Below are 24,983 nucleotides of genomic sequence, written 5' to 3'. Positions count from 1 at the left end.
AAGGAGCCTGATGCGGGACTTGATCCCAGGGCACTGGGATCATGACCTGAGCCGAGGCAGACACTTAACCGACTGAGCCACCCAGGCGTCCCTTCTGCTCATTTTTTAATTGGATTATTTGGCTTTTTGGTGTTGAGTTGTATAAGTTCTTTATATATTTTGGATATTAACCTCTTATTGGATATATCCTTTGCAAATACCTTCTCCCATTCAGTAGGTTGTCTTTAGGGTTTTTTTTTTTTTTTATTGTTTCCTTTGCTGTACAAAAGGTTTTTATTTTGATGTAGTCCCAATTGTTTATTTTTGCTTTTGTTTCCCTTGCCTCAGAGACATATCTACAAAAAAGTTGTTAAGGCCAATGTCAGAGAAATTATTGCCTGTGCTCTCTTCTAGGATTTTTATGGTTTCAGCTCTCACATTCAGGTCCTTAATCCACTCTGAGTTTATTTTTGTGTATGGTGTAAGAAAGTGGTCCAGCTTCATTCTTTTGCATGTAGCTGTCCAGTTTTCCCAACACTATTTGTTGAAGAGACTGCTTTTTTCCTATTGCATATTCTTCTTTTCAAAGATTAATTGACTATATAATCATGAGTTTATTTCTGGGCTTTCTATTCATTTCCATTGATCTATATGTCTATTTTTGTGCCAGTACCATATTGTTTTGATTACTACAACTTTGTAGCATAACTTAAAATCTGGAATTCTGATGCCTCCAGCTTTGTCTTCTTTTTCAAGATTGCTTTGGCTGTCTGGGGTCTTTTGTGGTTCCATACAAATTTTAGGACTGTTCTAGCTCTGTGAAAAATGCTGTTGGTATTTTCATAGGGACTGCATTAAATCTGTAGACTTCTTTGGGTAATATCAACATTTTAACAATATTAATTCTTCCAATCCATGATCATGGAATCCTATTCTCATTTTTCATTCTTTTTTCTTTCTCCTATTCAGCTTGATTGCTTTCCATTCCTCTTGTAGTCTAGCTCACTGATTTGTTCTTCTGCTTCCTCGAATCTGCTATTTATTCCTTCTAGTGTATTTTTAATTTCAGTTATTGAGTTCTTCATCTCTGATTGGCTCTTTTTTATATTTTATATCTCTTTGTTGAGAGTTTCACTTAGGTCCTCCACTCTTTTCTCAAGTCTGGTGAGTTTCTTTAAGACCATTACTTTAAATTCTCTATCAGGCATATTGCTTATCTCTATTTCATTTAGCTGTCTTGCTGTGATTTTGTCCTGTTCTTTCATCTGGGAGATGGTTCTCTGACTCTTCATTTTGTCTAACTCTGTGTCTATTTCTGTGTTTTAAGAAAGTCAGCTATGTCTCCTGCTCTTAAAAATAGTGGCCTTATGAACAAGAGGTCCTGTACTGCACTGCGGTGCAATGTCCCCTGTTCACTAGAACTTGGCACTTCAGAGGTGTCTCCTGCTTGTGTGGCATGGGCCATACTGTTGTGGCTGAGCTGCATTTGCCTTCAGGCCAGTCATCCACAATAGCTCTCTCTGCCTGTTGTGGGCAGGGTTTGGTCCCTAGAGTGCTGTTAAGGGGCCATTCTGGAGCTGCCTTGCACTTGAGTTGGGTCAGACCAGATGTTTGCCAGAGCTACAGTCACACCGAATGGCAGGGTGCTCTCCCTGCACTGTCCCCTGAAAGACTTTCATTGGTGGGTAGGACCTGCAGGCAAACCACATGTCTACCCTCAGCCTGCTGCTGGGGCTGGTGTGTGTCGTTATCTTCCCCTCTCCCCAGGTCAGGAATCACTCTGGAGTGGTGTTGGCCCCTGCCAGTGCTGCCTGCACACTGTCATGCCTCTGGCACTGCTTAGGATGGTCTCCTGCTGAGGACGGGTTAGAAGAGACGGGTCCACAGGAGAAGGCAAGGACCGGGCATGTGGTGTTAGCAAGGTCTGCCTGGGTGTGCTTGTGGGAGACCTGGAGCCAGTTTGGAGAACTGTTTTTGAAGTGGCCTCTTCTCCATAATTAGCTATGGAGAGCCCGTTCTGCAGTCTTCGAGTCATTTTCTGGGTTATTTACACTAATTTAGGTTTTATCTAGGTGTATCCATGGGGCGAGGTGAGCTTAGGGTTCCCCTACTCCACTGTCTTCCCCAGAATCCACTTCTTTTGGTCTACCTTACTGTTCTAATTTCTTATCGAACTTTCTTGAGGCACTGATGAAAACATTTTGCAATAACTGGAACATTCCAACCACCAGACTAAAAAAGCCTTGATAGCAGCAAAATGCCTAGAAGACCGCACCCCACATGTCCCCTTCCCTGACCATGATCACCCACTGAACACGTACTGACCCCCAACCATGATCACATGCTCTCTGCCTGCTCTCTTGCACGTACCGCAGATTCTCTTCTGGTAAAACTCTAGGTGTCCATCTTATGGGCAGACAGACCAGTTGTTAAGGCTTGAGCTTACCACCTAGCCAGGCTGCTGGCACCCAACATAAATTTCTCCCTTTCTCTTTTCCAAACCATCTTCTCTGGAGTTATTGGCTTCTCTTGTGAGGAGTTAATCCAAGTTTGTTGGGCAAGAGTGTTGGCAAAGCCAGTCAGGGTCTATGCTCTGGATTTGTCTAGCCCCCTCAGGATTTCCTGGGATAGAGCAGCTGGACAGAGCAGTGCTCAGGGCTAAGCCATTTGTTTCCTGAGTTAGTGGCTGTGAGAGATCGGTCAGTGATATGTGCAGCAAATGTAGACAGAGCTGATGCCACTCAGAGTAGCTTTCCATGACTTTCTAGCAAAGTAAGTGGGCTGAAGGCAAATACAGCAAAGAATCCAAGGCGGCTGGATAGGGACTAAAGGTTAGAGTTTAATGTGAAAAGATGGAATGATCCAGTCATTCCTACTCTCTCAGCTCCTCATCTACCAGGCAAGATGTCAGACTGGAAAAGGGCGGATCTTGGTTTAGCCTCTCCCAAAGTCCAAGATCCTTTGTGTCCTCACTGCACAGAGAATTTAGAACAGGTCGTGGCTGGAATCCATGCCTCTTCTTCTCCCAGGACCCTCCATACATCTAAGAATTTGTTTTAACTGGGAGACTCTAAAGAAATAGTAAGACTCATCATTCTGACTTGGTCCTCACATTCCCTCTTATCACCACCCACCCGTCCCAGCCCAACCCCTTTCTTGAGAAGCACGGGGGGGGGGGGGGGGGGGGGGGGACTTTAAGCCATCTATGCATTTTTTTTCTTTTCAAAGCAACCACTTATCTTAAAGATCACTGCTTCCTTTGCCTCTGACTGGATTCATGATCACTATATTCCAAAAGCAGAAGGCATCAGTAGGTCATTCCCCAGGCATCTCTGGGTACAGGCAGGGTTAGGAACCCTGAGAAATTGATAGATATCCTCCAGAAATGTGAGGGGTGGGAAAAAAAAGAGAGAAGAGGAAGATACAGAATCAAAATTGAATCCTTCTCTCTCTCTCTCTCTCTTTTTTCATTAGCACAATAAAGCAAGAAGGTGCTTGTGAGAGGAAAATACTATTGTTAACATGGCAAGAAGTCAAGGTCTAAATCAAAGGAAGTGGTCCTGCAGCCCAGGTGCCCTTATGAAAACAAGCAGCTGGCAGTGCTCACGGCTGCCGCCCAACAGAGGAGCAGGTTCTAAGTAGCAGCAATTAGGACAAACAGTAATTAAGAAATTAAATATGTGTTAATCGCCAAATACTTGACAATTTATGTTTTAATGAACAGCAATTAACCTACAATTAGGTGCATTCCATGCAGGTTACCATTGTGATTTGTACCTGCAGAATACCATTCTCCTAAAAATAGGACAATCTACAAAGAATGACTGCTATGGTGAGAACACTTTGCCAAGAAACATTTTGAAACTCTATAAATGCCAAGTTAAGATAATGTTAGGGGAAAGACTAGGAAAACAAGAGATGCCCAAGGAAACTTACTATTTAGCAAAAGTACATGGGGCAGTGGTGTCTACTTTTAGCGAAAACCTCTCCAAATCCAACAGCTGCAAAACTCAGATTCTGACCAAGTTGAGAAAAAACTAGTGGGTAGTAGCCAAAACCCAATGGGCAATCCTGACCAAAAAGAGAGTAAAGGACAGGACAGAGGGAAGGAGCCCAGTGTGTCAGTCCCCCAGATGGAGTTATCTGGAGCACTTGCTTCCCATGGTAGAAAGTCCAGAGCAGGCTGATACCAGAAACACTCAGGAAACCTCACCTCACATTTTTATATGACAGTAAGTTCTGGAATGTTCTGGTGGAAAGAAACCTAGTTCACTTTATTTCACCTACTTTCATGGAAGGATTCATTCCTGTAACCCTTTTTCACTGAGCACCTTCTGCCATTCCACTAAACACATTTAAAGAGTGACTTAGGGAGAAAGCCCTCAGATATTAGCTATTCCCCTTGTTCTGTCTACCATAATCTTAATCTCAATAAACTACCACTATTTATGGAAAGGCTAGAATAGCCTAACTGTGCTTTGCCATTCCTCTTTACACCCTGCACTGCCTTTATATTTAGTTCCCTAATTCGTGAGGTTCCATAAGTTTAAGTCAGTTGCCCAAACTTGTAGTAAACAGGGCTGATATTTAAATCAGTTCTGTTTAACCCAAATCATATGTTCTACTATACTATGATGCTACCCATTTCCAAATAATACTATAATATGAAATTCCTTTAAAACAGTTAATTCATCGATCTTAACTCATTTTATCAAAGCTACTTAATAAAATGTGAAAAGCATCTTTTAGAAATAAAGTGCTATACGAATATAAAATACTTTAACATAGTAATATTTCAAGTATATGTTCACTCTGTATTAATGTTTTAGATCTCTCTACTGTATCTTGCAGCCTAAATTCTCTAATGTAGAGGTGATGTCTGGGGGGAAGCAGATTCCCTGTGCACTGAGAGAGGGTCTCTCAAGGGTCCCACTTCCTTCAGATGTTCATGTCCTACTATCTTGTCCGCAGCTTTCTAGCCCAGAAATAGCCTGTTTCCTAAACATGCCATCATTTATATGTTGACTATTATTAACCATGTTCACTTGACACCAGAATAATATTTTTTATATTTTGTGATTCAAAATGTAATACTGTTGACCCTTGAACAACACAGGCATGAACTGTGTGAGTTTGCTTATACCGGATTTTTTTCAGTAACAACAGAACAGCACTACAAACATATTTCCTTTTTGAAGTGAAAGACCTGTACTCTGAAAACTATAAAACACTGATGAAAGAAATTAAAGACGACACAAACAAATGGAAAGATATCCCATGCTCATGGATTGGAAGAATTAATATTGCTAAATGTCCATATTACCCAAAGCAATCTATAGATTGAATGCAGTCCCTACCAAAATACCAACAGCATTTTCATAAAACTAAAACAAATAATACTAAAATTTGTATGGAACCACAAAAAAACCCAAAAAGCAATCTTGAGAATGAAGAACAAAGCAGGAGGTATCACAATTCCAGATTTCAAACGATACTACCAAGCTGTAGTAATCAAAACAGTATGTTACTGGCACAAAAACAGACACATAGATCAATGGAATGGGACAGAGCCCAGAAATAAACCACACCTACATGGTCAATTAATCTATAACAAAGGAGCAAGAATATATAATGGGGAAAGCCTTCAAAAAATGGTGCTGGGAAAGCTGGACAGCTACATGCAAAAAAAAAAAAGACTGGCCCACTTTCTAACACCATACACACGAAAAGAAATTCAAAATGGATTAAAGACCTAAATGTGAGACCTGAAATCCTTATGATTTTCTTAATAACATTTTTTCTAGCTTATTTAATTATAAGAACAGAGTATTAAGACATATAGCATACAAATGTGTGTTAATCAACTGTTTATGTTCTTGGTAAGGCTTCTGATCAACAGTAGGTTATTAGTAAAGTTTTGGGGGAGTCAAAAGTGATACATGGATTTTCCAGTGCATGGGGGGTTGGCGCTCCTAACGTCTATGTTGTTCAAGGGTTAACTATAGTCACATAGAGCAGACTCACATCCTTAGAGTAGCACAGAACTTCTTACAGGTAAATCTATTTGGGAAATTAGTGCAATGGGCTCAGGCATGATTCACATTTTTAAGAGCATCAGGATATGACAGCCCTCTTCTCATAAAGACACAATGCACTGAGGACCACAATATGCAAGGAAGCTCCTTCCTTGGGCGGTGATGCCCATGCATAGACACCTGGTTTTTCTAGCTTTTTTTCTGGTCATCTCCAGTTAGGCTGACACCTTGGGCCAGGGGTGGAAACAGGATTTGGTAGGTGTTTTCCTTCTTATTCACCTTTGTAAATACGGTTTGCCTTTCTCATCCCAAATGGGAAACTTCATTAGGTCTTACATGGTGATTTTAAGGCCTATTGCTTAGTGTCTGGGAGGTTTCCTGCTGGCATCTCTCTTGTAGCATCTACAGAGTGCCATTTACCTGATAGCTTGTGTTACTGTCAGGGTAATGATTTCAATATGTTTACTGCCCAGCAGATAAAAGAGAAATATGCCTTTCACTATGCCTTTACAACTTTAAAAACTAATGTTTGGTTGGAGAGCTCAGAAATTAAATTAACAAGGGCACTTCCAGTGGATCTGAACCCTTTACAGATTTGATCACCAGATTCTTAAAAACTTAGCAGTGCTGTATTAAAGAATCTCTACAAATCCACTTTTAAATCCAAAGTAGAAAGCTATTCGTAATGAATCAACCAGTGAACCAAAAAGAGAGAGTGAGACTTAGGTTCTGATTCGATTTGGTAAGTCATGCACTGCTCATTACGTAAGAGACGTGACAGTGGGAAGTAGGTGGGCCTGGGGGATGGGGTCAGAGGTTCACAATGGGGGTGGCAAAATATTTTATTCAAAAGAGCCCAAGAAAGGAAGAATTCATTGGAAATCACAATGGCCTAATATATAAGACCACCTCACTTCCAGTATAGTTCCAGAATTCCTTTTTAAAGGCTGATCTCCGAAGACCATTAAACTAAATCCTTCCTTTAATTTCAACTGTCTGAGCTAGGTGTGCCAAGGCTGTTATGGACGAATGATGTGTCCCTCCCCATTTTCATATGCTGAGGCCCTGACCACAGTGTGATGATACCTGGAGATGGAGCTTTAGGGAGGTAATTCAGTTTAGATGAGGTCATGAAGGTGGAGCCCCCATAGTTAGCATCCTAATAAGAAGCAGAGGGGAGACAAGAGCTCTTTCTCTCCAGATACACACTCAGAGGAAAGGCTGCTGAGTACCCTCTGAGAAGAGAAGCTGGCCATCTACAAGGCAGGGAGAGGGTCCTCACTAAGAACTGAATCTATGAGAATCATGCAGGATTTCCAGGCTCTGCAACCATGAACAAAAAATGTCTATCATTTGAGGCACCCAGTCTTTGGTATTCTGTCATAGCCTGAGTTTACACAAAAGCAAAAATACAACTTTAAGATCTGGATTGCGGTCAAGGTCAAAACTAAACCAATGCATTGTACTCTGGAGGCTCTGAGTGGCCCAAGAGAGTTCACTCCTAGAGATGCTGGGTAGGCAGTGCTAAGGTGAAAGAGAGGAAAATCAGAGCACATATGAGCAGACCTACCTTCTGATCTTGCCTAGAAGTTTGTCCCACTGCCTCCATCCAGCAGATGCCTGGGGGCGAAGGCAGAACCTAATGCAGGTGCCAGGGGGACAGTGGGAACATCACACACCTACGCCGTCTCTACTTTGGGAAGGTCTTCTCCAAAAGAAGTTTCTAAAAACACTCAGCCTCTTAACTTAGTCCAGCATATGAAAGTCTTTGGAAGCCTAGCTTAACCAAACCCACTTCCCCTGCTTCCATTTTAGTACTATGGATGGAGAAATTTTGTCCCAGAGGCCATATTTTTTTAAATTATACCACTGATTGCTAATATAGTTATAAAAAAGGTTATTTATTAAATAGGAGATTTTTCCCTGTAGAAGAAAAACTTTTTTTTTTACTTTACTCTGGGGTTTTATACATAAAAACAGTACATATATATTGGAGAAAATTTAGAATATGACCAATGGTATAAAGAAAAAAAGTTCAAATCACCTGTTACCCTATTAGCTAGGGAGATACCACTTTTTAATATGTTTATTTCAGCACAGTCTTCATTTTATAATATATATACACACATTATTTTATATATATATTTAATCATATAAATATAATTTTAAAATTAAAAAATATAATATGTAAAATTTAAATTGTGGAATGTATTGTTTTATACCAGTTTTTCCACTTAACAACATAAGCTTAAGTGGATCATTAAATGGTCTTCCATGACATTATTCTTAATTGTTGCAAAATGCATTTTTGTACTGAGGTAACATACATTAACTAAACCTCTAATGATGGAAATAATACTGATTCTGATTTTTCATTATTATAAATAAACTGCCATGAAAATCCTTGTAGTTAATTATTTGGAACCATTCTTCCTTATTTCCTTGGGATGAATTCCTAACAGGAGATTGCTAAATTTAGACCTATCTAAATCTTTAACACTTTTAAAAGAAGAGTACCTTTAAAAGATTTTAACAATTTACATGTGTACTGTTCAAGACACATGAATTTCTCAATCATTAAATTTTAGAAATTGTTGCAGGTAAAAGGGTACACAGACAAATCAGGCACAAGAGTGACAGCCCATTTATTCCCATTATCAAATCCAGGGGCAGAGGAACTGGGATTGATGTATCTGCCCTAATAAACACCAAACCTGCAGAATGATTCCTGGGTGTTGTTCCTGCCATTAGGAAGACAAGCAGCCCTTGAGGAGACTCAGTTTTCCTTTCCCTGAGTCTAGCCAAGCACCTCAATTAAATTGAGAGATGATCTTGGATCCATGTTCCAGCTGGCTCCTGAGCAAGCCAAAGGAATTAAGAAAGAGAAAAGCAAAATATCTCAGTCCTCCTAATGAATCCTTTTAGCTTGAAATTAATCGAGTACTCTCAAAATCAAGTTATTTTTTAAAGGTGCTGTGGACAAAAGGAAAAAAAGCACCAAATGCCATTGTCACGATTTTTCCACCTTTGATCCTGAGTCCAGATGCCTTTGTGATACAAGTCACTCTCCGCCAGAAAGGCACATGACGTCAGACCTCAGGGTTGCTTTGGTACCACTTTTTAACTGTTCCTGGCCTCCACCCTTTAGTTACTTTCAATGAGAACTCCAAGTGGGTAACGTGGGTCTTAACAGAACATCGCAAATAACAGGACAGCAGCCCCTCCATGACAAGGACTTAAGGACTTATCCTACATATGTTCTTTTCTTCCCATTGCTTACAGGGATGGGAACAGGACCCTGCACCTTGCTACCTGGTCCATGAGGCTCACTTCTTAACGATTCACTTACTCCTGAGAGCAACTCATGAACAAAGGAGTCTCCTCTTTTAGAATCAGGTGCTATGTCTCTGTGGGTCCGATATGGCCCACTTAATATAGCACTTGCAGATAGCGCTTCCTGTCCTGCTTCGGGTTACTTAAAACAACATTTTTGTTTTTATTTTTCTTTTATTTTCTTAAAACAATATATGCATAAACAAGTTTGAAAGGTGTTCTTTACTCATTTCTCAAGGTAACATACAAAGACTTAATACACTCCCTATCAAATAGCACAAGCTTCCCTAACATCAGTATTAAAAAAATACCTACACTTCTTACACATTCTCTGATTATACTAATACAAAATCTGTATTTTCAGAAGTTAGAAGATGCATCAAAACAGGAAATGAAAACAAAGAGCATACCTGATAAAAATTAGGCCAGAATGTACTAATGGCCAGTTCTGCCCTGTTCCACGTGCGGGTAGGGTCTCCAGATATGTTCCAGATAGGATTCCCCAAAGGCCCATTATTGACCTTCACATAGACATTGAGTAACCCAGGAGCAGTGTTACTCTTGCTGGATACAAAATAGTGAAAATCAATGCAATGGGTGTCGTTTTCTTTCAGGTGAGGTAAGAGGAGGTGGGCTCTCTGCCCCTCAGGTCTCCCAGATGTGTTCACCAGCATGAAAGAGCCTGTGGAAAGAAAATCAAAGGAGAGTTACAACCAGAAATACTACTTTCTGGTCATCTCTCAAAGCCACCATCATTTACATGGTGGGTTGACATTGCAATGTCACGTATCTTACTTAGGCTTTGAGAGCCCCATCTCTTTCACCGCTTTTCACCTCAAAGAATTCTCAAGATCAGTGAATGGAAAGTTCCCTTGAAGTTACTGCGTTTAGTCTCCTAAGTAACAAAAATATGCATAATTTACTATCTTGCACTGATCATCTTGTAGTCACTAGCCACATGTGGCTATTTACATTAAAATTAAGTAAAAACCTGTAATATTAAAAGCTTAGGTCCTCAGCCACACTAGCCACATTTCAAGTGCTGAATGGGCTCGTGTGGCTGATTGCTACCACACTGGGAAGCACAGATACTGAACCTTTCCATCATCTCAGAAAGTGCTATGGGACAACACTATTCTCTAACAGCTCCACCATTTGGCAATTGCTGCCCCTTTAATATTCTCGTGTAACCTAGAGAGAGAGAACACATTGGCCTGATTTGTGGAATCTTAGAAGACTTTACTGGCCCTATGATGTTCCTTGTTGCTAATGTAATATAACTTTCTTGCAGTTCATTGCCACCACCCCTCCCCCATTGCCACAACAAATGACTTCTTGATAGTGGAGGTGTTTTCATGGCCAGTATGACTGAGCCTACTGATGCAATCATTGTGCCAATCAGAGGATGGTCATACTCAGAAATCTCTATGAGCAATGTGTATCTTTACATCCATAGCACCAGCCCACCCATGACTGCTGAAGAGTTTCCACGTGGATCCAAGCTTTCCAGATACCTTGGCATCAGCTGTGTCACTCGGGCCCTCCCCATGTCTAAGATCAACAGAAATGGCAATTAAAATAATTGTATGAATTTTATATATCATATATTTGCTTTCATCTTTCTTTATGTAAATATAAAGTCTTTATGTAAATATAAAGAAAGATAAAAGCAAAATGTTTGAGATAAAACAGAAAACAGAATATCATAAAGCCTTTTTGGCAGACAGGAAAAAATGTATTGAAACTCTGAGGGGAAAGAACACCTAAATTTGGAACATAAAGATGAAAAAAGAAATACTATTCACATATGGCTGGATTCGTGCTTTCTACTGGGAGGAGGAGACTATTCCCCTGTTAAGTATTCTTTTTAAAATTTCCCATATTGTGAACCATAATTTTCAAGGACGTGTGTATGTGTGTATGTATGTTTGTGTGTGTTTGTATTTTAGTACACACTCAACAGATACCAAAAACATACATACACTACTAGAACAAGTGTAGATTTTTTTTCTTGTCTATAAGCTGTGATTTCCTAAGCAGCAAAAGAAGACTGCCTTTCCCAAAGAATTATTATGAGAACAAAATAAAAAACCCAAATGTAGGCGCATCTTTTATAAATTAATAGGCTACTGTTAAGGGATATCAGACAATGTTTACCCTCAGCTGTTACCCCTACAGTGCCCCTGTGTAAGGGGAGCTGAGGGTAATGGCATTCAAGACAAACAGGAATTGAGTCACAGAGAGATCAGGAAGCTGTTTATCCAGGTTTTAGGATGAGTTCGTGGTCAAACCAAAACTTCGAGCCTCTGAGCTTCCAGCCCACTACTCACCCTGTTACACTCCAATAACACCATGTTTCTTCATGTGCCGTTTGAGCGTATATGAAGAAAACAAAACCCCTTCACGACAGTGAAGGAAAATTACAGTTGCTCTTTGAAAATAGAGCAATTTTTCAAAAGATGAATGTTATGCACCTGGAAATATGAAAGCCAAGCCACAAGGGAAGGGTTATCTATGGAACATATATTCCAGTAATAAGGAAGAACTACAAATGTGACTTAAGAATGAGTTGGGGGGCACAGAGAGGAGACAGGTGGCAACAGAACATCACTGAAATGATTCGGGTTAACTAGAGTCTATAAAATGTAAAAAAAAAAAAAAAATCTTCAAAATATGCAGGGTAGACCAACCCCATCACAAATCTAAAGCTGGCTGTTGGTGTTTATAACACGACTTAAAAATCGTACTTTTCTGAGTAAATATAAGCTGATATATTCTGTATTTGATCATGTGGGGCTCTGTTACCTGCAACATAGTTACAATGTATGTTCCTACTGACAGGGCCGACCATGACATGGCCTTGAGGTCAACACTGAATCACCAAAACCTTTAGTACAAGAAAAGTATTTCTTGTAGTGTTTCCATCAGCGAAACTCAGGCAGCCATGGATGGTAAACAGGACAATACGCAAAGGATGGCAAAAGCATGTATTTCCTGTATCCTGCGACATCGAGTTTGGATGCCTGGATGAAGCTGAAACAGACAAGTCTCTTTTCACATGTTGGTATAAACTGGAAAGCTTCCTACCATTACTGTTCAGGGAATCACCAGGAATCCCTAAAATACTATTCCCCTAGCTGTGCAACCAGTCCTTCATATTACACCATTCCAGCACAAAATGCTCTCTCAGCTGTTTGAGCTGTCTAATGTATACAGAAATTTTTAACTTGAGGTCAAGGTGAAATTCAGGTATTGTAAGTTACAAATACACAAATGATCGTAATTTTTATACTCCTTTCTCCTTTTAAACCTTTTTGAGCCAGAAAATACAGTCTGTTTTGTTACCTGGGTATGCTTCTGTAATGCAGATTAGCTCAAATGGATTAGCAAATAGGGGCATGACATCCATCCCACAGAGAAGTCCCTTGGGTTCATGTGTGACTTTCGGCAGGACATTAAAGTTTATGACTGATCTCAATAAAGGGCTACATGATGACCTTTGAACAAAGCTCCAGTCCCACACAAGTGCCTTCACTCAGGGGAGGAAGTGGCAAGAAGTTTAGTGGTTTCTGTAAAGCTGTCTGGGAAACTGCAAGAACAGAGAAAGAAACCGTGGAGCTTTGGCCCCCCTCCTGAGTTGAAAAGGAAAGAACATTGACTGATGAAGAAGACAAACCTTGGATCCTATTTTTAGATTGGCAGAAAGTGCTCTATTAGAAGGGACTGACTGCAGTAGAAAGAGGAAGCCAGAGCCTCAGGGTACAGGGCGAAGAATGGAGTCACTGGGATTCTGAAGGCCAGATGGAAGTTGATGGGACCGGTCTTTTTAGAAGGGCTGTTACTGTTTTTGTTGGTTCTCCAGCTAGAGAGCTATTGCATAGATTTTGAGTGGCCAGCCCCAGCCCCATTTTTCTCACAAAATCTATCACTTGCGATTCTGCGAAATGAGTCAGAGATCTTCCAAGAACACAGGTGTGGTATTGGAGGACGCGCCAGCTCTATTCACACCATCTTCTTCACCTGTTCTGGCTTCAGGAAGCAATTCTGCTCGGACTGGTCACAAGCAAAGTTCTTCTTCCTTTCAACAGTTAGAGAAGCCACCTGAGCAGCACTATGGTCAACACACACATGTTTTTGGAAGAAAAGTCTCCCTTTACCAAGACCCTTCCCTGGGGTATGGTCACCTGAGAGTTCCTTTTTTTTTCTCCTCCAGAGTCTCTCAATTGGTATTTTTATGTAGCCCCCATAATTAATGATTAATGTATAAAGGCACTTAGGACAATGCTTGCCAAATAGCACAAGCTCAAAAATTGTGGGTGATCAGCATTACTATTACTCTGTATTCCTCATACTTGATCCAAATGCATGGCTTCTCTAAATTATCTTCAATTCTTTAGCAGATATATTTCCACCTGCCCACTTCACAACCTTCTTGGTCTTATCCTATTTCATCTAAGTGGTAATTTTTAAGTTTCCTCTCTTTATGAGAGAGTAACTTTAGTATTGAAGGGTTACAAAACCTTCAACACAGTTGATCTTGCCTCTACATTTAAGCTCTGGGAGGATGATCTTTATTTCTATGTGTGGTCATGAGGACTTATCCTCATGGCTTCGAATTAGAGAAGATGACATTTCAGCCAATGCAAGTATTTCCTGACAGTGCTACATTATTGTCTTAGTGAGTTTACATGAGAAAGTGTGAACACTTATGTTTAGCACAGTCTGGCAAACCCAGAATCCTGGGGGTAAACGCACAGCTGTGCATACAGAAATGGCAGGTGGGAGGGAAGAGATGCCTTTTAATTGAATTTATCACCTATAGGCTATGAAAGGAAAGTCAACTCGCCAATGTTTAAAGGATCCAAGGCATTTATATTCAATTTTAGACTATTAAGTCTGTTTTTAAAAATATCCCTATATGGCTGAATGTTTAATTTTCACCTCCTGCTTCAATGTTTTGACTGTGAGGAAATGCATTTTCAAAGACTAATTGGGTCTCCCTCAGTAGGTACTTCCTTACATCAAATTTTTTTTTCCCAACAAAAAACACTCCAACTGGGCAAATAAATAAAAGAAATCAGAATTCAAATTAGCATAGAAATTCTGTTTGTGTTCGAATAACAAAACACCCTTAAGTCACAAGTGAGGAAGTAGAGACTATAACATTTCAGGCAAATGAAAAGAACTCCACCTAACAGAGCTGGCTTCAAAAGGGGCAGTTTTTAAAGCACGCTTTGAAGGTCTTTAAGAATAATTATTTTGGTTCTCTGAAAAGGAAAACTCCGTTATGAGAACATGCGATATTCGCATTCTTGAATTTTCAGGTGAATTAAATTTAACTTAATCATATCCACTGGCAAATGCTTTTGATTGGACTATCTTCCATCATTGTTTGTGACAGTGGCAACAGCTAGATAGAATTAGTTATTCCCTTCTACCCCATCATTAAAATTTGCATCCGTGTGGTAGAGGCTCTAGATTTTTAAAAGCTAAGTAAATTGCGTGAATTCTCTTCGTACTTTTCAGAAACTTTGTGTGCCCAACAAAAAAGGGAGCGTTTTCCATCATCCAGCAGGAAGAGAGAATTATGTGCATTATTAAATACTTTGGCTGGTGGAGAAGCAGCATTTTATGAACTTGAAAGGGAGCAGATCTTCCACCCCAAGTGTGTCTCTTTGGCATGGGGATTATTTTAAGCTGGTTATTCTTTTTTTTTTTTTTCTTTCTCTCTTTTTTAAAATTCTTTATTTAAATTCAATTTAGTTAACATATAGTGTATTATTAGTTTCAGGGGTAGAATTTAGTGATTCATGAGTTCATATAACACCCAGTGCTCATTACAGCAAGTGTCCACCTTAATGCCCATCACCCAGTTGCCCCATCCCCCCACCTACCCCCCCCCTCCAGCAACCCTCAGTTTGTTTCCTAGAGTTCAGCATCTCTTATGCTTTGCCTCCCTATTTTCATCTTATTTTATTTTTCCTTTCCTTTCCCCTATGTTCCTCTGTTTTGTTTCTTAAATTCCACATATGAGTGAGATCGTATGAAAATTGTCTTTCACTCGTTTCACTTAGCCTAATACCCTTTAGTTCCATCTGTGTCATTGCAAACAGCAAGATTTCATTCTTTTTGATGGCTGAGCAATATTCCATTGTGTGTGTGTGTGTGTGTGTGTGTACGACATCTTCTTTATCCATTCATCTGTCAATGGACATCTGGGCTCTTTCCAGTTTGGCTATTGTGGACATTGCTGCTATAAACACTGGGGTGCATGTGCCCCTTCGAATCACTATGTTTGTTTCCTTTGGATGAATACCTAGTAGTAGTTGGTTATTCTTAAGAAACAGCACAAACAGGTGAAGCTCTCAAAACTGAGTAGAAGTTACCCTTGCCTGAGAGACACTTATCAGAAGCTCCGTTTGTAACAGTGTCTCCCTTTCTACCAGGAAGAGGGGAATAACCAAATTTCTAGAAACTCTTGTCAATGAAGAAAAAGGCTTAAATTTACATAACAACCTTACTTGTTGACTGTGCTTTTCCTTCCCAGACTCGCCACCTCCAACATCCTCTGTCTTTAGCTGAAGACAGTATTCAAGCTGATGGCTTCAGCCATTTCAAAAGTTTCTTTTCTAGGGTCTCTCCCATATATACAGCAAGCATACATAATATTAACCTTCTGTTTGTTTTCTCCTGTTAATCTGTTTCATATTAATTTAATTATTAGACCAGCCAAAGAACCTAGAAGGTGCAGAGGAGCAAAATTGGCTACCCCAATGTGTGTCTCTTTGACATATAGATTATTTTGAAGAAATGGAAGGCTCAGGAAGAAACTCTGACCTTCCCCCTAAATGCCTAAGAGAATTTAGATAGAGGAGCTGCTCTGGTGGGTAAGCCAGCACCACAGGTAATTACTGTATAATATGAACTAGGTGTAGTGGACAGGGAGGAACTTAGAAAAGTCTGTTTGTTGACATTCCTCTCTGTGTCCCAAACACTTGTTTGCCAAACATTTACTCTTTTCATCTTCCTGTGAATTGTCTTTTCTCTCTTTGAAGTCCCTGACAGCCACTCCCTTCTCCTTAGCTCTGAAGGGCACATAAGCCTCAACTACCTGACTGCCCGTGGGCTTCATAATCTTTTGGAACCCCCCCCCCGTACATATGTAATTAAGTTTACTTTTTCTTGTTAATCTGTCTCATGTCAATTTAATCCTTAGACCAGCCAAAAAAACCTTCAAGCTCAGGAGAAAATTTTTCCTCCCTGACAAAGGCAAGAAGGGAAAATTTCCCACCCCCACAATGTATTATTAATGCCACTATAAAATTCACTTCTTAAGCCTCTTAATTTTAGTAAAAGCACACTGCTCATTAGCTTTTCTCTTACTTTGGCTGTTTTGTCTTCATTTTTTTTTCCTCTGTGACCATGTCTTCAAATTTGTAGATTTAAAATCCAAAAGCTAAACAGAAAGCTTACAAGTTGCATCTTTGCAGGTGTACATCCTGCCTCTAGTTTACAGAGCCATTCTTTTTTCTTCTGACCTATTATATACACCAGTTGTAACAATTCAGTTATCTAGAGAAGTGCTTCTCGAACAATCTACGATAAAGGACCATTTTTGAAAAAATATTTGACACATCTCAGATCAAATGTATGTAAAATGCAATAAACATGGATTTCCAAAAAAGAAGAAAAAGACATGCAAAACACAAGCCCAAATTTGTTATTGTACTAAATAAATGTAAAAACACTGTCAGATTTCTATAAAATTTCTAAAGACTTGCTCTCAATTTCTATAGCGGTCATGGGCAGGAACAATGTGCTGACCAGCTCTGATGTGCACACCACACCAAGTGGCACAGGCTTGAAGTTTGAATTGTATAGCGTGCCGGGTTCCCAAATACCCAAGTGTACATTTTTTTCTTAACGTGGGAGAAAAAGACTGAGACTGACAAGTTGAAAGAAAGGAAGGAAAAAAAATTCTCTGGTTTCTTAACCCAAAGATGAAGGCTATCAAGCCAAGTCCTTTGGCTGTGAAAGAAATTGGTCAAAGAAAACACAAAGGAAGAATAGGAAGCAAGTGGAGAGAGAAGAGGCAAATATAATCATGGGGAATGGAAAGGTAGCAGCAAGGCTGAATTCAGAAAAGAACCAGGTTTGAGGCAAGGAGGAGAGGGAGAGAGCTCCAAGAATATATCTTGGCTGTTCTTAAGGAGAAAAGGAGAATGCAGGGAATCAAATGTGCCAGCCAGTGCTTGGGCCAGGGGCTGCATGTATCCCATCTCATTAAATCCCCCCAACAGTAAAGACCCACAGAAACACAGAGAACAGTTTGCTCATCAAAGGGTCCACCAACAGCATCTAATGGAGCTAAAGGGAATCTGAATTTTTCACATTCAGGCTCTAAATGAAATGCTCTAAAACCAACATTTTTCAAACATGTGGCCCCATCATGGTACCAAAATATTGTATATGCACCCCAGTATACACGTGTGATGTTATTTGTGCATACCTACATTATATACATACACCCACAAACATACAGACACAAAACTTCCATGAAGAAATGTTTTTCTTATGATGTGTATGTGTATTATACTCACATTTCCTATTCTACTATTTCATTTTGCAATGTACAGAAGTAAATGAATGCTGGGCGCAAGCAACCCACAACTGACTCCACAGTCCACGGATGCTTTAAGATCATACCGCAACTCCTCTCCCAATAACCAAAACGAACAAGATCTACACTGTGCTCTGCTGCCTTCGTAAGAGAGCTGTATATTTTTAATTTGTAATTTTAAATTTGATCTCATCCTTCAAATACCAAAAAACCAGATTACATCCCTCCTCCTGCTCCCTCGGCCAGCACTAACAATGGTCCTAAAGAATAAGTCTTTCTGATGAGAAACCTTGTGAAATAAGGAAGTTGAAAGCCTGTGGAGAAATAAATGAACTCAGGGAGCAAACTCCAAAGGAACAAAGCCTCTGCGGGGAGGTGCCACCATCACTTTAAAAACACTTATTAGCACCCATTCCAGCCCGATGAAACCACATCCGTAGCCACATCCATATTCTGCAGACCAGGTGTCATGCATCCTTCTTCACCTACTGCCTCTTCTATGCCCCTCTCAAAAATGTCACCTGGTATAAACATGAAATATTTATTTTGCAACCACTAGAGAGTACAACCTTAATTTAAAAAATTATTTTTTCACCCAAATATCATATCCACCTTTCTATTTTGCCCTCTCTCTTCTTGTCTTTCTCTTGGATTCTCCAATATTACAAATGGTGAGACGATTTGTTAGGTGCACTAATTTTGGCCACAGTCCTAATATGCTGGTGAACATACAGTAAGATGGTAAAGAAGTAACACCATTTCACAGGAACACCCCAGCAAAACTGCCTAATTAACTGTGCTACTTCCTCACTTCCCCAGTCCAGGTGGCACTCTCACTGGGAGAAGGGGACGGGCCGGGCCCATCTGGCAGGAGCCTTCTTACAAGTCAGACCAGCTAGGACCCAGCACTCTGTTCTCCCCAAGGGAATGCCACAGCAATCTAGGTGCTATAAAATTAATAATAAGCATAGCTAAAGCATAGCATACACCTAAGTAATAAGCATCATAAACATAGCATATACTGAAAATGCGCGTAAAACACTTGCTTCAAGATATTTATATTAAATACCCAAAAGATATGCAATTGTCAGCTTAGTGATTCAGAGCATAACTAAATGGGTATTTATATTATTTATTATTCATAAAATACTGAGCTGCCCAAAATAAATTCATTAGCCTTACCTGGTCACTTTTAGCCACAGTGGGATACATCTGAGCGCCCATTATATACTGGGCATTTTGAAAACTATGAACAATAAAACCTGGACCAATTCCTCCATCAAGAACCTCAGAGCTTAGCTGTAATCATATTTTAGATATTTGGTATTCAGCATAGAAAGAAAAAAAAATGCACAGAATTAACAAATCCGATCCATTACGTTTATCAACATTCTCAAGGGCCTGTAAAATTTGTGGATTTAGAACTGTCAACCAGTAACTGTTCTAAAAAAAGTTTTGAGACGGGGAAGGAAAAATAAAATAAGCTAAAAACAGAGAGGGAGGCAAACCATAAGAGACTCTTAATCATAGGAAACAAACTGAGGGCTGCTGGAGTGGAGAGGAGTGGGAGGGATAGGGTAATTGGGTGATGGACATTAAGTAGGGCACGTAATGGAATGAGCACTGGGTGTTCTATGCAACTGATGAATCACTGAACTCTACCTCTGGAACTAAGAATACACTATATATTAACTAAATTGAATTTAAATAAGAAATTTAAAAAAAAGAAGGAATGAAGAGGCTCAGGGCAAATGGAGGATACTCTGGGGGTTCCATCCAGAGAAGTAATGTGCTCTCCTTTCATAAGAAAAGTAAAGCTTTACTGAGAACTAACTCATGTTACAGCATGTCATCCAAACTGCTTTCCTGCCTTAGCTGGAAAATACTATGTGTGTGCTTTATAATTTCCAAATAAAAAACAAACACAGAGTAAAGCAAACACAACCTTTTAACTATCTGCTGATGCTAATGACTGTATCTTGGGAAATAAGCCACAAGTACAATGGAGAAGTGACAGGTATACTGTTCAGAACTTTCTTAAGAGACTGCTTAATTTCCCATACGTCAGGTTTTTTATTGATTGACATCTTTAGAAACGAGTTCGTTTTTGTTCTAAATCTCAGAACGACACAAACCGTCACAATATCAGCGTCTGCCTAAATTAGTGTTGATTTAGAGATGATTTTTATTTTCACATGTATATCTGCTAACAGGTTAAACCATGTCTTGCTTTAAGAAGAAATTATACAGTTAGCTTCTATAGAAAATGTAAACCAAACTTAACTGTTTTAAAAATGCATCATCTTTGACATTTTCAGTTTAACAGAAACCTGCTGGTGGTACTCAAGAGGAGTTTAGCTAAATCATTCTTTGTTATAAAAAATATTTCTCCAAAACACTCTAAGAGTTCTGTTAACATCCATGATTGAGAGTTCCCCATAATCCTGAAGAAGGAACCAAAGATTCTGCTGAAGATATTTCATTAGTCTGGCTGGGGTCTGAAGCCAGAGCCACGCAGGGACCCGCACTGCCTGATCGGAGGGCAGAAAGGAGGAGATATCAAAACTCGACAACGTTCATCTCTTCTGCCCACTTTTTGACTTGATTATTTGTTTTTTGGGTGTTGAGTTTGGGAAGTTCTTTACAGATTTTGGATACCAGCCCTTTATTTGTAGTGTCATTTGCAAATATTTTCTCCCATTCTGTGGGTTGCCTCTTTGTTTTGTTGACTGTTTCGTTTGCTGTGCAGAAGCTTTTTATCTTGATGAAGTCCAAAAAGTTCATTTTTGCTTTTGTTTCACTAGCTTTTGGAGATGTATCTTGAAAGAAGTTGCTGTGGCCGGTGTCAAAGAGGTTACTGCCTATGTTCTCCTCTAGGATTTTGATGGATTCCTGTATCACATTGAGGTCTTTCATCCACTTTGAGTTTATCTTTGTGAATCGTGTTAGAGAATGGTCGAGAAGAACAGACACTTCTCTGAAGAAGACATACAAATGGCTAACAGACACATGAAAAAATGTTCATCATCATTAGCCATCAGGGAAATCCAAATCAAAACCACATTGAGATACCACCTTACACCAGTTAGAATGGCAAAAATGGACAGGGAAAGAAACAACAAATGTTGGAGAGGTTGTGGAGAAAGGGGAACCCTCTTACACTGTTGGTGGGAATGCAAGTTGGTACAGCCACTTTGGAAAACAGTGTGGAGGTGCCTCAAAAATTTAAAAATAGAGCTACCCTATGACCCAGCAATTGCACTCCTGGGTATTTACCCCAAAGACACAGATGTAGTGAAAAGAAGGGCCATATGCACCCCAATGTTCATAGCAGCAATGTCCGCAATAGCCAAACTGTGGAAAGAGCCGAGATGCCCTTCAACAGATGAATGGATAAAGAAGATGTGGTCCATATATATAATGGAATATTACTCAGCCATCAGAAAAGATGAATACCCAACTTTTACATCAACATGGATGGGACTGGAGGAGATTATGCTAAGCGAAGTAAGTCAAGCAGAGAAAGTCAATTATCATATGGTTTCACTTATTTGTGGAACATAAGGAATAACATGGACGACATTAAGAGAAGGAAGGGAAAAATGGGCGGGGGGAATTGGAGGGAGAGATGAACCATGAGAGACTATGGACCTGAGAAACAAACAGGATTTTAGAGGGGAGGGGGGAGGGGGGATTGGTTAGCCCGGTGATGGGTATTAAAGAGGGCACGTACTGCATGGAGCACTGGGTATTATACAAAAACAATGGATCGTGGATCACTACATCAAAAATTAATGATGTATTGTATGGTGACTAACATAATATAATAAAATTAAAAAAAAAAAAAAAAAACTCAACAACGTGAGTCAGGAGGGAAAATTAAGCTGGCCTCCACATGGAACTGATGATACAATATCAAATTTATAAATGATCAGAACAGCCTGGAATTTAAGGAATTTGTTGGATTAATTAATCAGCAGCAACATCAATATACCAATAAATAAATAGCAAATGATATGAAGAGGCAATTTGCATCAGCAAAAATACAATTAGTGAAGAGATGTCTGGGAAAATATTCATCTTCACCACTAAATCACAAAATTTAAATGAAAGAAAATGTCAGATACAATTTTAAATGTAAGCTTCTGAGATACGTAAAACTTTCCTGACCACATGTTTGTGAGGTTCTGGTGAAGCTCCTGCCCATGTTCAGAAAGGAAGCACTGTCACTGATGATAGAATTCCAGTAATAAAGACCATAAAGACAGTCATGCTCGAAATCTCACCTACAAATCTTACTTAGCCTTATGTGACCTTATGAAAAGCACTCTAAACCTGAGCTGACTGATGGATAGTGTGAAAAAAGAAGAGCACCTTGTTTGAATGACCTGGGGGCCTGGGGGACTAGTGCAGGTCAAGTCCTCATCCTGGTGCAGGATAGGACACAGGGGCTCCCTGAGCTTGGTGGGGAGAGCTGAGCTCTGCAACCACACAAGCTGTGTTTGGATAGTGACTCAGCCATGTATTGGATGCCACTGAGCAAGTTAGCGAACTCCACTATGCCTCGGTTTCCTAACCTAGGACTTAAGGATAAAACTGTTCCCATTTCAAAGAGGCTGTTCAGTGATTAAATGAGATACTTCACATACAATCCTTCTTAGCAGAGTGCCTGGCACATACACAGTAGGTATGTGCCAAAGTTTGGCCAAATGTATGTGGCTTTGGTTTAGCAAGATGAAATAGCTGGATGCCTACTTCAAGGTAGTTACATTTATCAATGACCACATGATTACACAGCCTGCCCCCATCCATAGCTATTCAATGTAATGAAGTCAGTGATACAAATCAAGTCTGCCATTTGGATTTATTTTCAACATCCAAACATTAATTTTCAAATATATGTAATCATTCTAGATATAACTCAAGGTGAAAAATCTAACATGATTAAATGTTAAAGTTTTACCAAGTCCACTGAATTATAAATGTATGTTTCTTTTTTTTTTTTTATTTAAAGATTTTTATTTATTTATTTGACAGAGAGAGACACAGTGAGAGAGGGAACACAAGCAGGGGGAGTGGGAGAGGGAGAAGCAGGCTCCCCGCAGAGCAGGGAGCCCGATGCGGGACTCGATCCCAGGACCCTGGGATCATGACCCGAGCTGAAGGCAGTCGCTTAACCAACTGAGCCACCCAGGCGCCCTAAATGTATGTTTCTTATTACAAGAGCAAAATGTGGGGTGCCTGGGTGGCTCAGTAGGTTAAGCCTCTGACTCCTGATTTTGGCTCAGGTCATGATCTCAGGGTCGTGAGATCGAGCCCCATGACTGGCTCTGTGCTCAGCGTGGACTCTGCTTGAGATTCTCTCTCTCTCTCCCTCTGCCTCTGCCCCTCCCCTGCTCATGCGCACTCTTGCTCTCTCTCAAAATAAATAAATAAAATCTTAAAAAAAGAATGCTACAATAATTAATGGTGATTGTGAAAGCTTTTAATTGCATTTATAAAACTATTAAAAACTTTCCAATAGTTACATAGGTAAATATATTGGCTATTAATATGAGTAACAACAGCAAACATATATATAATATTTAATATGTACCAGGCATTCTTCTAAGTGCTGTACATATAGTAACCCTTTTAAATCTTACAGAAGACAAGAAAGCTGAGGTGTACAGAGGTTAAGTAACTTGTTCAAGGTCTTGCAGCTAGTTAAGTGGCAGATGTGAGATATGACCCCAGGCAAAGTAACTCAGTCTGTGCTCATGAGTATGATACCATGCTGCCTCTCAGTTTTGAAGCAGTACATTAGATTTTATTTTATTTTTAGATAATTTTAGGAAGAACATTAAATCCTCTTGAGTCAATACATATATACCATATATAGTATAGTGTGTATTTTATATATATACAAATATATACATAGATATATACAGATACATAGATGTATCTCTCTATATAAAATACACACATACATACACACACACATATACACACACATACATGTGTGTATAAAGAAGTAAAGTCCAATTCTGAGAAACTTAAGGCTACAAGGGAAAAGGAAAACTTGCTCACCATCAGGTGAACAAGTCCCAGCTAGCCTGCTAGAGGAAGGGGACCCTGTGAAGCAGAGATACACCCAGCCCCAGTCGACCGTATAGCTTATTGCTGATGTGTGAAGAAGCCCAGCCAAGAATAGCCACGCACAGCCCCCAGATCAGCAGAACCATTCAGCTGAACCCAGCCCAAATTATTGACACACAGAATTTTCAGCTATGAATATTATTTTAAGATACCGAGTTTGGGGGGCACCTGGGTGGCTCAGTCGGTAAAGCATCGGACTCCTGATTTCCACTCAGGGGGGGATCTCAGGGGTGTGAGCCTGAACCCTGTCTCAGGCTCCATGTTGGGCAAGGAGCCTACTTAAGATTCTCTTTTCCTCTCCCTCCCCGCCCCCTCTCTAAAAACAAATAAACAAACAAAAAGATACCAAGTTTGGGGACAGTGTGTTATGTAGCCAAAGCTAACAATATCTGTTTGAATCTAGGTGAGGAGTGCACAGAAATGTTTTCCACCCTGTGTATTATAAACGTTTTCATAATTAAAGTTTATAAAAAGCTAACAGTTTTTTAAAAGGCCACACACTTATCCCACTCAGGTAATATTGTATTTCCTTCAAAACTCTATTTTATACATACAAATGTACATTTACATACCTGAGGTGAGTGCTTGTTTTTTAGCCTTTTCCTGTATTTTTCAAAAAATAATAACCTGACATGTTTCTCTGCAGTGTGTTTTGTGCTTTAATCAATAATATAACATGGACAACTCTTCAGGCCAAAATGGACATACGGACCCAGCTCCGTGTTTTTAATACCCACTACTACAAAGTATCCTCCAATAAAATAGCCATCCATACGAACATACTAAGATTTTTATTTCTGTAGAATAGGGTCCTGCTGGCCCAATTTGCTGGCCAAAAGTGATATGTACACTTAATTTTCCAATTCATTGGATATAAA

The 24,983-nt window shown here is 39.7% G+C and overlaps 1 protein-coding gene across 2 annotated transcripts in view; it reads right to left on the bottom strand.

Annotated features, from left to right (window-relative positions):
• PTPRM (protein tyrosine phosphatase receptor type M) overlaps positions 1-24,983 on the bottom strand; it is an 806,716-nt gene that overhangs the window by 499,527 nt on the left and 282,206 nt on the right. For both annotated transcript variants that reach the window (XM_034995810.1, XM_034995812.1), the window contains exon 3: positions 9,758-10,029. In XM_034995810.1, the coding sequence (XP_034851701.1) occupies positions 9,758-10,029 (272 nt within the window). The remainder of the gene's footprint in view (positions 1-9,757; positions 10,030-24,983) is intronic.

The sequence above is a fragment of the Mirounga leonina genome, unplaced genomic scaffold, assembly GCF_011800145.1.
Source record: "Mirounga leonina isolate KUSES-001 unplaced genomic scaffold, KU_Mleo_1.0 Mir_93, whole genome shotgun sequence".
NCBI lineage: Eukaryota > Metazoa > Chordata > Mammalia > Carnivora > Phocidae > Mirounga > Mirounga leonina.
Note: the sequence above shows the minus strand (reverse complement) of the source record. Positions and strands in the feature narration are given on the sequence as shown.